We start from the raw sequence: 13,914 nt of genomic DNA on the forward strand, positions 1-13,914 counted from the left end.
ACATGAGCAATTTGCTGCTGTTAGTAAAAAAACTTTCAGATGTTAAAGTTTTATTTTTATATAGTTTATTATAAATATATTAACAAAAATAACATACGCTTTTTTTAAAGATTCTGTGAGGTACTGACGAGTCTGTGTTATGTAAATGCAGCTCTATAATTATAAAACATTTTAAAATTAAAAATACATAGCTAAAAAATTGAAACCAATAAGTTTCAGATTTTTAAACTAAATTCACCTCCCCAGTTGCCTTCTCAACAACAGTCAAGGAGGCAATTCTTTTTTAAAAAAAAAATTTGTTGGTAACTTTATTTCAACCCTAAATTCTGAAACACAAACTTTGATAAACAAGGATGCTGTGCAAAGAAACAGGTTAAGTGTGGTACTTCTAAAGGGGAGTGTTCAATCAAACAAATTTTTCTTGATATTAAAATATTTTATTTATTTCAAAAATTTATTTAACTAAACTATTAACAAACAAGTTAAAAAAGTTAAAAAATATTTAAAATAAATAATTATTTCATTAATATTTCATAAAAATCTTAATTTTGCAATTAAAATTAATTTTTTTTTACTAAGTATAACTCTATTATATTAAGCATTATTCAATTTATCTCAATAATATTTGTCATCTTTGAATCATGTTCTCTTTCAAAACAAGTCTTTTTTACAGATTTAATACTTCATAAATTTCATATTTACATAAGAAGCCCTATATTAAAACCTTGGGCTAATGAGCCCAAAATTTTAATATAGGACTGAGGCAACAGCATAGCTTATTGCTTAGGCTGTCATGTTATATCTATGTATGTAGTTCTCTTATTATTAAAATGAATAAAAACCTATAAATAACATTACATTACCACCAAATCATTTCAATCCTCTAAAATTTTCATGGTCTTCAAAGCAACTTTTCATCTGCTGACTTTATGTCTTTTCTTATTTTCTCATATCTGGTGTATTGCACTGTTTAGATTGAGTTCACCATTTAAGTTGTTCCTAGATATGCAGTGACCATGATTCCTTGTTTGACCTCTCTTATTTCTCCTTGTATGGAATATTGTTATGGAATATTTATATTATGAAATATATGAAATGCGAATTATCTGGAATGTGAGGCTTTTCTTTTCTCTTTTCTACAAATAACATAGTCGCTGCTTAAGCAACCTATTATAATTTGTTCAACTAACCAATCTCAATTAACTTGCCATTTAACTAATCATTTTATTGTAAATTTTTTTATTTAGCTTTTTTTTTTTGAACAATTGTGCTTTGCTCTCCAATCTTTAAGTTTACCTTTAACTTATTCAATTTACAGCTTTTAAGACTTCTGTTAACTGCTTTCTTAACTTTAAGACTTTTGTTAACTGTTTCCTTGCTCCTTAACTTTAGTTTAACTAGTGGTTGCTTGGAGCCTTGTTGGGAGTGAAATCATTTGAAAAAAGAAGTAGATACTTTAATTTCCATTTCAAGTAAAAGTTTATCAACCTACCTTAAAATTTCTTTTGAATTATTATCCTCCCATCCAACACTCTTTTTATTATATAGTGTTTTTTTAACTATAACTAAAAACCATCCCAGTGTTTGGATTAGGGTTTTATAGGCTTTAGATTATGTCACAACTTACAATCAACTGATCAACTGCACTTACAAGTTTTTAGGTTCTTGTAGTTTATTTTTGGCCATCTTTTTTCCAAATACAGTCTTCTCCTCTTTGAAGATATATTTAATTGTCCGTTCATTTTTTTAACAACTTCTGATTTCCTCAGTCCTGCCTTCCACAATCTTTTAATGGTCTCAGGTACACACTGAAATGATAATTTAAACTCTTTTATTATTTTTTACCATAAAAACTGAAATATTTTTTTAAAATCACATTTAACTGTTGCAATTAATTTGTTCTAAATTTTCCTTTGCAAAATGTTTACATTTGTACTGCAAAAAAATATAACATGAAATATAAAATTTTTTTTTTTGGCATACAAAAATTTAGAATATTTAAAATTGCATGCAGACCTTGTGGTCTTGAAAGAGTTTAGATGGTGAAAGTTTCTCAAATGTTTTTGTTAATGTTTTTGAAGAAGAAAAAGAACTTGAAAATAAATTTAAGAAAAAACTCAGTTCAAAAAGTTCATATTAAAGCAGATGTTCTTGAAAATATGAAAACTTTAGAGTAGTACAAGAGAAATTTTCTTTTAAAATCATATTCATGTTATATGAAATTTTCGTATTTGTTGAGTTTAATTAAGATGGCAGCGTATAAACTTTTTGTTTTAAATATATTTTGATGTTATTATATATTTACAATATTTCGCTGACCTATAGCATCATCAGGTGTAATACTTTAGTACTTAAACTGTTATATTGTTTTTGATTTTGAATGTGCTAATTTATTATTTGGTCTTAAATCACAGGCAGGTAAAAGCCTTGCTTGATGGTGTCGTGCTGAATGTACATGTGATATAGGAAAGATTAAAACTGATGATGGTCTTGATTCCCGTTATGAAGCATATAAAAAAATGATTCTTCAGGTCTTCCATGATAGAGTTCAATAATATTGGGAATAAATATCTAATCTTAACACTGATATAAATGCTTTGCTAGAAAACTTGGTCACACTGCTCCTTTATTGGAGTATTAAATAAAATAACAGGATTTATTTTTGTTAATTGAGTAAAATTAAACTTTTTGCTTAAATTTTGTTGTCAGGTTATCCTGCTACTCGTAACATGTAACCCAGTACATTCGGCTTCATGTCCTGCTGCCTTGTAGGATATGGCTTTTTTGGTAAAGGCTAGGAGATACCAACTCCAACTTAAAACACCCCTGCCTTGAGGCTCTTGGTTGAGTAAAGGCTAGAGATGGTGTCTCAATATACTCATCCTGGGCAGATGTTAAATGCATCTGGCTACTGTATTGTAGAAGGCCTCCTAGGCAAAGACTTAAGGGGTAAACAGATTCTATCTGTTGACCAGCTTAGAACGCCTACTTCATCTATTATGCTGACGCAGATGTATTTTTAATACATTGTTTCCAGTTTAGGACGTTGAATGCTGGATCTTCTTGACTCAATGCATGGGTTTTGCTTGTGTCTCTGTTTTTATGACTAGGCAGCCTATTCTATTATCTCCTAATAAGGCTACAACTCTAAAATTCAGTTTTATGGTTCTGAGGCCGGCTGGTAGTCATGTTTACTGAACTCTGTAGTAGCTCTCAGAGAGGCTGATTCCATCAAAAGCTGAAAAATATCAAATTATTAACAGAGCCATGTTGCGCATGGATGGTGTCTGTTTAAACATTTGGTGTGCATTGCCAAGGCTACATTTGGAGCCCTTTGTTACGGCATAGGGTTTATTAAAAGTAACATGGCAATTAATAGTTAGGTTTATTAATAGTAACATTGCAATTGCTTGGGCTATTAAACAGTGTTCTGAGTAATATCTATGCTTCAAGTCAAGTTCTTCAACAAATTTAAAAATGATTAAAGTACCTAAAACTATAAAACATAAAAAGCCATCATCATCACCAAGTTCTCTAAACCTATCATTCACTAATGTTCGTGATCTTTGAAGTAACTTTTTTTCTGTTAAGTCTTATCTCTTGCAAAGTTCACCAGACCTACTTGCTCTTTGTGAGACTAATTTGAGTTTGGCTGTCTCATCTTGCGATCTTAATGTTGATGGTTATCTTCCTTTAATCCGTAACGACTCCAATAGCCACATGCTTGGCCTGGGCATTTACATTCGTAAAAATTCACCCATTTGTCTTGAAACTAGGTTTAAATCATCGGACTATTCTTTTATGTGCTTTCATTTAGTACCAATTCACTCTATTGCCTTTCTCTTTGTTCTATATCGCTCTCCTTAATCTCAAGAATGCACTCTTTTTGATGTTATTTCTGATCATATTGATCAAGACCTCTTTCTTTATCCATCAGCCTATAGAGTTGTTATTGGTGACTTTAATTCTCATCACACTGAATGGCTTAGCTCTAGTGTCAGTGATTCTGCAGACATCAAAGCCCACAACTTTTGCCTTTCTCAAATCCTAACTCAAATAGTCAACTTTCCAAATTGCTTTCAAGACAACCCGAATCATTTACCTTCTCTTCTCAACTTATGTCTCGTTTCTGATCCTAGTCGGTGCTCAGTTTCTCCACATTCGATCTTAGGTGCTTCTGATCACAGTTTGATCTATCTAAAACTAATATCTCATTCTTCTTCATCACCTAAATCTACCTGAAAATCTGACATTAACCTGAAATCTATTATCGTACCTCTAACAACTACCTTAAAGCTGACTGAGATTCTTTCCGTAATTTTCTTTGTGATAGTCCTCGGATAGAAACCTTTCATCTTTCTGTCGAAAAATGTGCTTCTTACATAACTTCATGGATTCAGGCTGGCATGGAATTTTTTGTTCATTCTCGACAATTCTAGGTCAAGTCTCACTCTCCTCCATGGTTTTCCTCACACTGTATTGCTGCGATAGCCAATCGAAACTGTTACTTCCATATCTATCAGCAAAACAATTCTCCAGAAAACAGACATCCGTTTATTACTGCTAGAAACCATTGTAAAAAAGTTTTGTGTAATGCCAAAGTCTACTATTCTCAGGTCATGAAATCTCATATCTCATCTCAAAAATTAGGCTCTTGTGACTTCTGGAGAATCTTTAATAGTATCAATAGAAAGGGAAAATCTGTAATTCCGCCTCTCTTGTATGGTTCAGACTTTGTCACCTCACCTAAAGACAAAGCTGAATCGTTTGCTAAGAACTTTTTATCAATATCATCTCTTGATTCCAGTTGCATTCTACCTGATAATGCCAACAAACAGGTTGATCCACTGCTTGACATTCGTATCACTCCAGTTTCTGTATCTAAAGTGATTTCCTGTTTAGACTCTTCTACAGCTAGTGGCCCGGACAACATACCTGTCATTGTCTTGCAGAAGTCTTCTCCGGAGCTGTCGTCTATACTCTCAAAACTACTCAACAAGTGCTTATCAGAGTCTTGTTTTCCAGCCTGCTGGAAAGCGGCATCTGTAATCCCTATTTTCAAAAATTCTGGAGAGCGATCTGATTTGCTCAACTACCATCCCATTAGTCTTCTTCTATCATAAGCAAGGTTCTTGAGTCTTTAGTTAACAAACACCGTCTTGGTGTTTGTTATCTCTTATCTTGAATCTAATACTTTCCTTTTTGACCATCAATATGGATTTTGATCTTCTCATTCTACAGCTGATTTGCTAACAGTAATAACCAATAGGTTTTATCGTACATTAGATAAAGCTGGAGGGGTTAAGGCCATCGCTCTTGACATTTCAAAAGCTTTTGATAAAGTTTGGCATGCTGGTCTTCTCCATAAGCTTTCTTCTTATGGTGTATCTGGTAGCATCTTTAAGATTATTGAATCCTTGCTTTCCAATCGTAGTATAAAAGTTGTCCTCGATGGACAACTTTTATACTACGATTGGAAAGCAAGGATTCTTTTATACCTCAACAGCACTCTTCTTCTTATTCTGTAACTTCAGGGGTTCCTAAAGGTTCTATCCTTGGCCCTATACTCTTTTTAATTTACATTACAATCTTCCAGATATTCTCATATTCAGCATTGTTTGCTGATGATACTAACATTTATTCTTGTCGTGATAAGAAGCCAACACTCTCTGATTGCCTGTAAGGGGCATTTGACCTTGAAAAGGATCTCACTTCTGCTACAGCATAGGGCTCACAGTGGCTGGTGAAATTCAATACAGACAAAACTCAATTTTTTTCAGCCAATCTTTATCACAATAATTTAGATCTTCCTTTATTTATGAACGGTAATGTACTTGATGGGTCATCCACTCTTAATCTTCTAGGATTAACTCTTACTTCCAATCTTTCTTGGAAACCATATATCAAATCTGTTGCAAAATTAGCATCTGCTAAGGTTGCATCTCTTTATTGAGCTTGACACTTTTTTACTTTAGACTCTTTTTTACTTTGGATTTTTTATCTCCATAAATCTCAAATCTGGCCTTCTATGGAATACTGCTGCCATATCTGGGGCGGATCTTCTAATGATGCCCTTTCTCTTTTAGACAAGATTCAAAAACGCATTGTAAATATTGTTGGACCTGGTCTTGCAGCCAACCTCCAACCATTATCACACCATCGTAATGTTGCTTCTCTTTATCTTTTCTACGAATACTATAATGAGCACTGCTCATTATTATTGCTAAAGAGTTAGCGACTCTTGTGCCATGTACTAAAATTCATTCTCGTGTTACTCGTCATTTAATTAAGTCTCATTCTTTTTCTGTGACTGTTCCCAGGTGCTCTAAAAACTCTTATTTGTCTAGTTTTTTTCCTCGAACATCAGTCCTTTGGAATTCGCTTCCTTAAAAGGTTTACTGAGTCAAAGTTATCTGCTTTAAAAGCAGATAACTTTGACTCAGTAAACCTATTGCTGACCCAGTTGGGACCTAGTGAAAAGAAACTACGATTATTATTTTTTAATTCATCCAAGAGTTCCAAATACAAAAAAAAAAGTATCGACTGGTATTATACCATTTTTTTATTATTCTTTACTATTATACTTCTCGCTAGAATGCACTTTTTTCAGCAATTTACTATTTTTTCTAATTTTATCATAAAAAGTTGGGCAAGTAATGACAAAGTTTAATTTGCAGTACAGTAATGCCCATACTGTAGACTTTTGCAAGAAGCCTCGGTCATTCGGCCAAATGTTTTTCATAATTGAAAAAACATGCTTCGCAGGTGCAGATGTTCCTGGAAGACATAATATGTATTCAATAAGTTTTAATAGATTGGGTACAGCAATGGCTTTTTCTTGAAAACACTGGAATAACTGAACCCATTTATTACCATAATTGATTTTTGTGGTTAATGAACTCCACTCTTAGTTTTTTGATGCAAAAAAAAAGACTGCTAATTTTTTTTTGATCATCCGAGCCATGAAATTTCGTTTATTGCTTTGGCAGATTGTTCAATCTTCTTCCATTTCAGTATGTGATCAAGCCCAATTCATACAAATATCTCAGCACCACCAAAACTGCTTTCCCATATTTCAATATAAGAAATGCATACTCTATAAAAGTTATTTATCTCGTGACTACTAAGTTTTCTCAGCAATTGTTTCGCTCCTTATGAGACAAAGTTACTACTCATTCTTTCCACAAGATTAGATTTTAACTTCCTTAGTTCCAAAATAATGTCTGTAGCATTTTCTTGGTTTTTTCCAATGGCAAAACAATCTAACAACAACAGGCGATAGTTTTACTTCTTTTCTATTTGTCATTAGAAACACTAACAAAATGTGTCATCTGTAAGTCAACATGTAACTCTTTTACCAACAAAGGTGCCGGAACATTTAAAATTATAGCTTGACACTTAGCTCTTGCAGGAACAAATTTTGGTTCAAAAAATTTTGAAAATAATTTTGACGAACAGAAGTTTTGAAGCTCATATCATGCATCTTCTTTGGCTGCAATAGCTAAATCACCTTCATCGGGTCCATCGTTTTAGAAAAAAGATAAAAACTACCACATATTTTGTTAAATAATATACTATTCTGTTGATTACAATTTTTGCAACAGGAAGTCGCAAATTTCTTAACTACTGTAAATTTTCACACATTAGTGGAATTTGCTGACGCTGTTATAAAAAGAATTCTTTAAAAATGATTTCTTATGCTTTTTAAAAAAATATTTTATAAAAGGGGGATTTAATGTAACTATTATTTGAGCTAGTTTATTTTTATAGTTTTTTAGGAGAAACTTATTTTTGTGCCTACATTTAGAAATTAATTCAGATTTTTTTGTTTATGCGACACAATGGTCGCAAAAAGTGACCAACGGAGCCGTCCAGTCACGTAGATCTGGGAGATGTGAAAATAGAAGTAGATTGTAGATGATGTCATTGGGTGAGAATCATAAATGAATGTAAAGACTATTTTGTAGGAGGAAGAAAATTTTAGGACTCAGGGATTAGGTGAACAATAACTCACGCTCTAGTCATACTAAATAAATGATAAAACAATGGTCTATGAGTAAACAAGTCAATATCGATCCGCTGGTTCATTAAAGGCAACCATGGCTAAAATTATCGCACCACACAAAAACAATAAAATAAGTAGATAACAAAATATAAAGTAAAATGATAAAAAATATAAGTACGAGCAATATAAAAAGAAAAAATAGGCTAGTAAATGTGCTACTATATATGGTATAAACTCTAGATAACCAACTGAAAACTGATAATCACCTGTGTGAGATAAAAGTATATAAATGGCATTAATGTAACAAATTCATAATATAAAGCTCACAAAGCGCTATAATACATGGGTGTAAGAGGTAAAAAAATGTTGGTGCCATGGTAACCAATCAGAATTAAGTAATGCATAATGGTGATCCCCCTCCTCAGGAATGCACTGCGATCACCAATGACGTTTCGGAGAGCCCGAGACCTGCACTAACGCCACTCGTCAGGGGCGTGTCCTTGCAACAGATCTCACCGCCTGCACTGTGGATGATAAATCTAAAGGCGCAATTTCCTAATATATGTGTGCTTTAATTCTTAAAATGTGCTCTTTAATTTTTCAGAAAAAAAATAAAATTAAAAAAAAAAATTGCTGCCCTCAAACCCTCAGTTATTGTACCGACATGTTCTATCTAGAAATGCATTGCATGTTTACCTAGATGTAAACATCAATGTAGTGAAGCCCCCACTGCTACCTATTTCAGTATCACATAATCAATCTGCACCTAATTCTGCATTTATATATGTGTATATATATAGTATATACTATATACATTTTTTATAATACCTTATACACAAAAGTGAGTGAAAAATTTTTTAATTCAGATTTGTTTAATTATATAAAATGATAATGTAAAATTATTTTGTAGAATTTTTATAATTTCAATATTTTAAAAGTTTTTGTGCCACATCATGTTGATAAAAAACATAACCTGCATACTTTTTTTGTTTAATAAGCATTCTTGGCTTGATTAATGTGTAGTTATTTCAAATTTTTTCTTGTAGGCATAGTATGCATTTTTTGAAAATATTGTTAAATGTAGGCGCTGTTTTAAGGATGGACCAATTCAGTATAAAATCATCAATATTTTTACCTTTTAATTCCCATATATATTTTGACAGCATTGTGTCTTTTGAATACTTTTTATTTTTAAAAGATTGCTTATGATTGGCAAAATATTTTTTCCATTCATCCTCTGTTATGCTAGTATATTGTTTATCAGGTACATTTTTAGAGGAAACAACACATTTATATACCACAATTTTTGATAAACAACTTCCACACATTGGACAGTTGTTTTTTTGTTTTCAATTACAATTTTCTGTAGTTTTTTCATTTAGGATTTTTTTTTTGTCTAACAAAGCATTATTGTGACCACTTATAATTCTCTCCATATTTTTGTGCAACTGTAGCTAACTTTAATTGTATTTCGATTAAAAATTCATGTAATTTATTAGAGGGCAGGAAATGTTTATCGACCAATTTTAAAAACACTTTTCCTACGTTAGTGGAAACATTTTTGCTATATGGGGGGGTAGGGGGGGGGAGGGGATGGGAGGGGGGGGGGTTGAACCAAATTACATTTCTAGTTCTATTTCGCTTTTTTGTATTCTTGTTTTCAGGGTCAAATTTTAATTCAAAATTTTCAAAACCACATTTTTTAAGGGCATCTTCAAATATTCGTTTAGAGGAATTGAATACATTTTCATTAGAGGAGTTTCGGTTTAGCCTGTTATTAATTCAAATAAGGATTTGTTTTAATCTAAATGAAGGAACAAAACTAAGTTTCTTCTAAAAAACTATAAAAATAAATAAGCCCAAATAATAGTTGCATTAAATCCCTCTTTAAAAAAATATTTTTTAAAAAAGCATAAGTAATCATTTTTAAAGAATGCTTTTTATAACAGTGTCAGCAAATTCCATAAATATGTAAAAATTTACAGTAGTTAAGACATTTGCGACTTCCTGTAATTTAATTTTTGGTATCGATTGAAGTTTTATTAATTTGATCATTCATTTCTGATGAGTCTTTATTAATGAAACACAGTGGAAAATGAAAAAAAATTTTGTTAAGTGATTTTTTACTAATTTATATATATATATATATATATATATATATATATATATATATATATATATATATATATATATATATATATATATATATGTATATATATGTGTGTGTATATATATTTATATATATATATATATTTATATGTATATATTTATATATATATATATATATGTATGTGTATATATATTAATATATATATATGTACATACATATATATATATACATACATATATGTACATACATATATATATATACATACATATACATATATATATATATACATATACATGCACACATATATATATATATATATATATATATATATATATATATATATATGTATATATATGTATATACATATATGTATATATTAAGTGACTTAATTCGTTAAGGCTTTAAAATCAGAGCTTAAAAATTCATACAATATTTGTGGTAAGTGGTAAATTATTGTTAAACAAAAACAAATTTTCCCTGATCAAAATAAGAAATTGGAAAAAATATATGACTTTAAGAGCCGTTTTTTCTAAGAATCAGGCAAATTCCTGAAACTGTGGAAGTGACCTCCTCCAAATTGCTTGAATTTTTTATATATTGATCAGAATATAGAGAAAACCTGTTAGGGAAAAAAAAAATTTTCAAAAATGTTTCGTTCACTCGGAATCTGGGCTTAAATTTTTGAGATTTTTTTAAAAATTTTTAGAAATTTAGTTTTTGCCACCTTTGAACCCATTTTTTTGGCAAGGCAAAAAGTTGCACATAGCTTTTGTAGTTAATATCAGACGTAACCCAAAAGCTCTCTCCAAAAAATATAAAAAAGTTGCGTGACACTGTGCGGTTGGCTAATTATCATAGTTCAAAAGTACAAAATCAATCAGTTTTGTCAACTTTTAATCGGAGTTAATTCTAGCGGCGAAGTGTTGCACACAATTTTTCTTTTAGGATTTGAAATTATCAAAGGTATTGAGTCTAAAAATGCAAAGAAAGTTATGTGATACCTAAGGCCTATTAATATATTAAGGCTTGAAATTGGAAAAAAATGTTTTAGTATACTTACAAAATGAACCATTACGGCAGAGGCGCTTAGTTTTGTAAAAATGTAAACATATCCAACTGTCAATACAAAAAGGTCCTAACATAATAATAAAAAAAATTCGTGTGATTTTGTCACACGCATGATATAACATGAATTAAAAACTGAACAAAAATCTAACATCAAGATAACTATATTGCTAATTAAATAAAACATAAATCAAACATTTAAATGTTTTTCCATTTAAAAATTAGTTTTTCATTTATTAATAGAGTCATTTACACACATTATCCACCACATCACACATAATTTCTACTCTGCTGCAGTAAGTTTCTCTAAGAATAATGATATGACTGTATTATAGTCTTCTTCGGATAATGAATAATCGCCACAACCACTGATTAGAAAAGGAGCATTTACTAAACAGATAATTTTATCAGTTTGGTTATTTATCTCCTCGGTAGTAACTGGCCAGCGAAAAGTATTCTTCTCTTGCCCGTTAATCATACAATTAACTCTAATCCCAGTTATAGATACCTAAAAGTATTAGCGCAACATTTAAAATAATATAATAAAGAGTTTATGATTTGTTTAATTTTGCTTACATTCAATAAAACTTGGAAAGTCTTATATAATGTCATTCTGAAATTATTTTTACATTTTATTTATATTCCTTTTATTTTAGAGCACTGTTTTGTAAAACAAAATAAAAACTTGAAACTAATATATACTTTGAATAATATTACCTCCACAATATATCCAATATTCCATTGTTTTTCATATGCAACAGTAACCCAATCATTCACTTTCCATACAAGACAAATTTCTTTTGCAAGATTGGCGATGTCTTCCTCATATTTATTATCATCTTCATTGTCTCCTGCCAGATTAAAGTCATCATTTTCGCCATAAACTTCTTTGTTATCGTTAACCTGACTATTTTCATTATTTTCTGTTGTCGGTTCTACCAGCTTACTTTTTCTTTTCAGGTTACTAAATCTATAACAATATCAATTGTACATATTTTTAAACATATGTAAACAAACACACAAAATTATAACTTTCACCTAAATTTTAATTTCATATTTGTAAAAGAACTATTTAACAGTCAGAAACATAATCTAATTTGCAAAAGTTTTGATAGCAACAATGCCTACTTTAAAAATAAAGATCTTATCTGTTGGCTAGTTACATATTGATCAGGTGGAAGTTCTCTCCTCAGCTGCATGTGAACCTGCTCAGGGCTCATTTTATTACCTGATTCTTCTCCACGAATAAAGTATTTATACAACAGTTCTTTCTGCTGATTTGAAAATCTAAAAGAACTTCGAACTGGTAATGCCCAACCTTGCAATAGAAAAATGTTCATGCAATGTGGTTTGTCTTTTACGGAAGCACTGTAAGAGGATGAAGAAATTGGCATATTTAGTTGTGAAGTAATTTTCATCTTATGAACAAACGAGTTGCGAACTTTATCCAATGATGTTAATGATTTCGGAACTGTATGAAGACCGGATAGCATGTGTTCTTCTAACTCAGCATCGCTTTCAAATGATAAAGTACAATTCATTTCAGTGCAAAATCTTAATGAATATAATTGCCTGTCACTTCTTTTCTGTTTTTCCTTAAGTGACTTGTTACGCTTAATTGAATTATCTGTTTTGCTATATGGCAACAACAACTTAATCGAGGGTTGAATTTTAAGATTTCCATACTCTTGTTCAATTCCCTCACCGATATTGAAACAACGCCACATCTTCATACTTTTCTCACCAAACTCAAATGAGTGATAGTTGCTAATGTTCTTAATCTTTGGTCCAGTAACTACAGTTTTATCATTGCTAATTTGAGCAACTGCTACTTTTGCATCTTTAGCGCCAAAACTATAATGCATAGCCTTGTGTATATCTTCAGCAGTCAAAAGATTATTACCAGAGTCAACGTAACTCCTTAAAATTGTCTTTACAACTGCACTCTCCCTGTCACATTGATCTTTTCCACAACAGGGTTCATTATAATCATATCTCAGCAACTTTATATCTCTCTCTTTGCATGCATTGTAGATTGCTTCAGCTGAAAGATTTCCCTGATAGCAGCCGGCATTATCAGATTTGGTAAACATTTTCTTGATATGCGGTTGATCAATTCTGAATTGGTCTAAAACTGCAGTGGCTAACGAAACAACATCACCTATTCCCTGATCACACCTATACATTGAAGTAAAGTAAACACGTTTGAATAACTTTCCTGCTATTTTTATGAAGAATATATCCACATGTAAACTCATTCCTTTCTTGCCAAAATACTCTCTTTGGCCCTCTCTGTATCGAACCGGAAGAATTTTTTGACAAAAATCTTTAAGCCAGAAAGCAGTTTCATCGTTTAATTGCTTAAAAGCTTCGATTTTTGCCTTTTTCTGTTGAGAATCTCTCATCAGGTGTTTTATGTAGTTGAATACATCCTTTACAGCAATTTCCAAATCATAAATAGAATCAGCATCGTCAGAATTTTGAATTGTTAGTTCTTTGATCATCTCGATAGCTTTGCACAAATCATAGCAATCGGCACATACCACTTCTGATATCTCTGTGTTGGATTGAAGATTTTTTTCAGATGGATCTGATAAGGCATGTTTTGAGCTATGAGAAGAAATGTTTGAGTCATTGACACTACAATTGGTTTGATAACTTGTTTTCAAATACCTTTTTCCTTTTTCAAGGGCAGCTTCGAGAGATTTAGAACTAAATCTTTGCGCCAATTTTT

At 31.1% G+C, this 13,914-nt stretch overlaps 1 protein-coding gene across 2 annotated transcripts in view; it reads right to left on the reverse strand.

Moving 5' to 3' along the window:
* LOC101234912 (anaphase-promoting complex subunit 2) overlaps positions 1–13,914 on the reverse strand; it is a 106,863-nt gene that overhangs the window by 28,617 nt on the left and 64,332 nt on the right. For both annotated transcript variants that reach the window (XM_065791789.1, XM_065791788.1), the window contains exon 8: positions 98–153. In XM_065791789.1, coding sequence (XP_065647861.1) covers positions 98–153 — 56 coding nt within the window. The remainder of the gene's footprint in view (positions 1–97; positions 154–13,914) is intronic.

The sequence above is a fragment of the Hydra vulgaris genome, chromosome 02 (genome assembly GCF_038396675.1).
Source record: "Hydra vulgaris chromosome 02, alternate assembly HydraT2T_AEP".
Taxonomy (NCBI): domain Eukaryota; kingdom Metazoa; phylum Cnidaria; class Hydrozoa; order Anthoathecata; family Hydridae; genus Hydra; species Hydra vulgaris.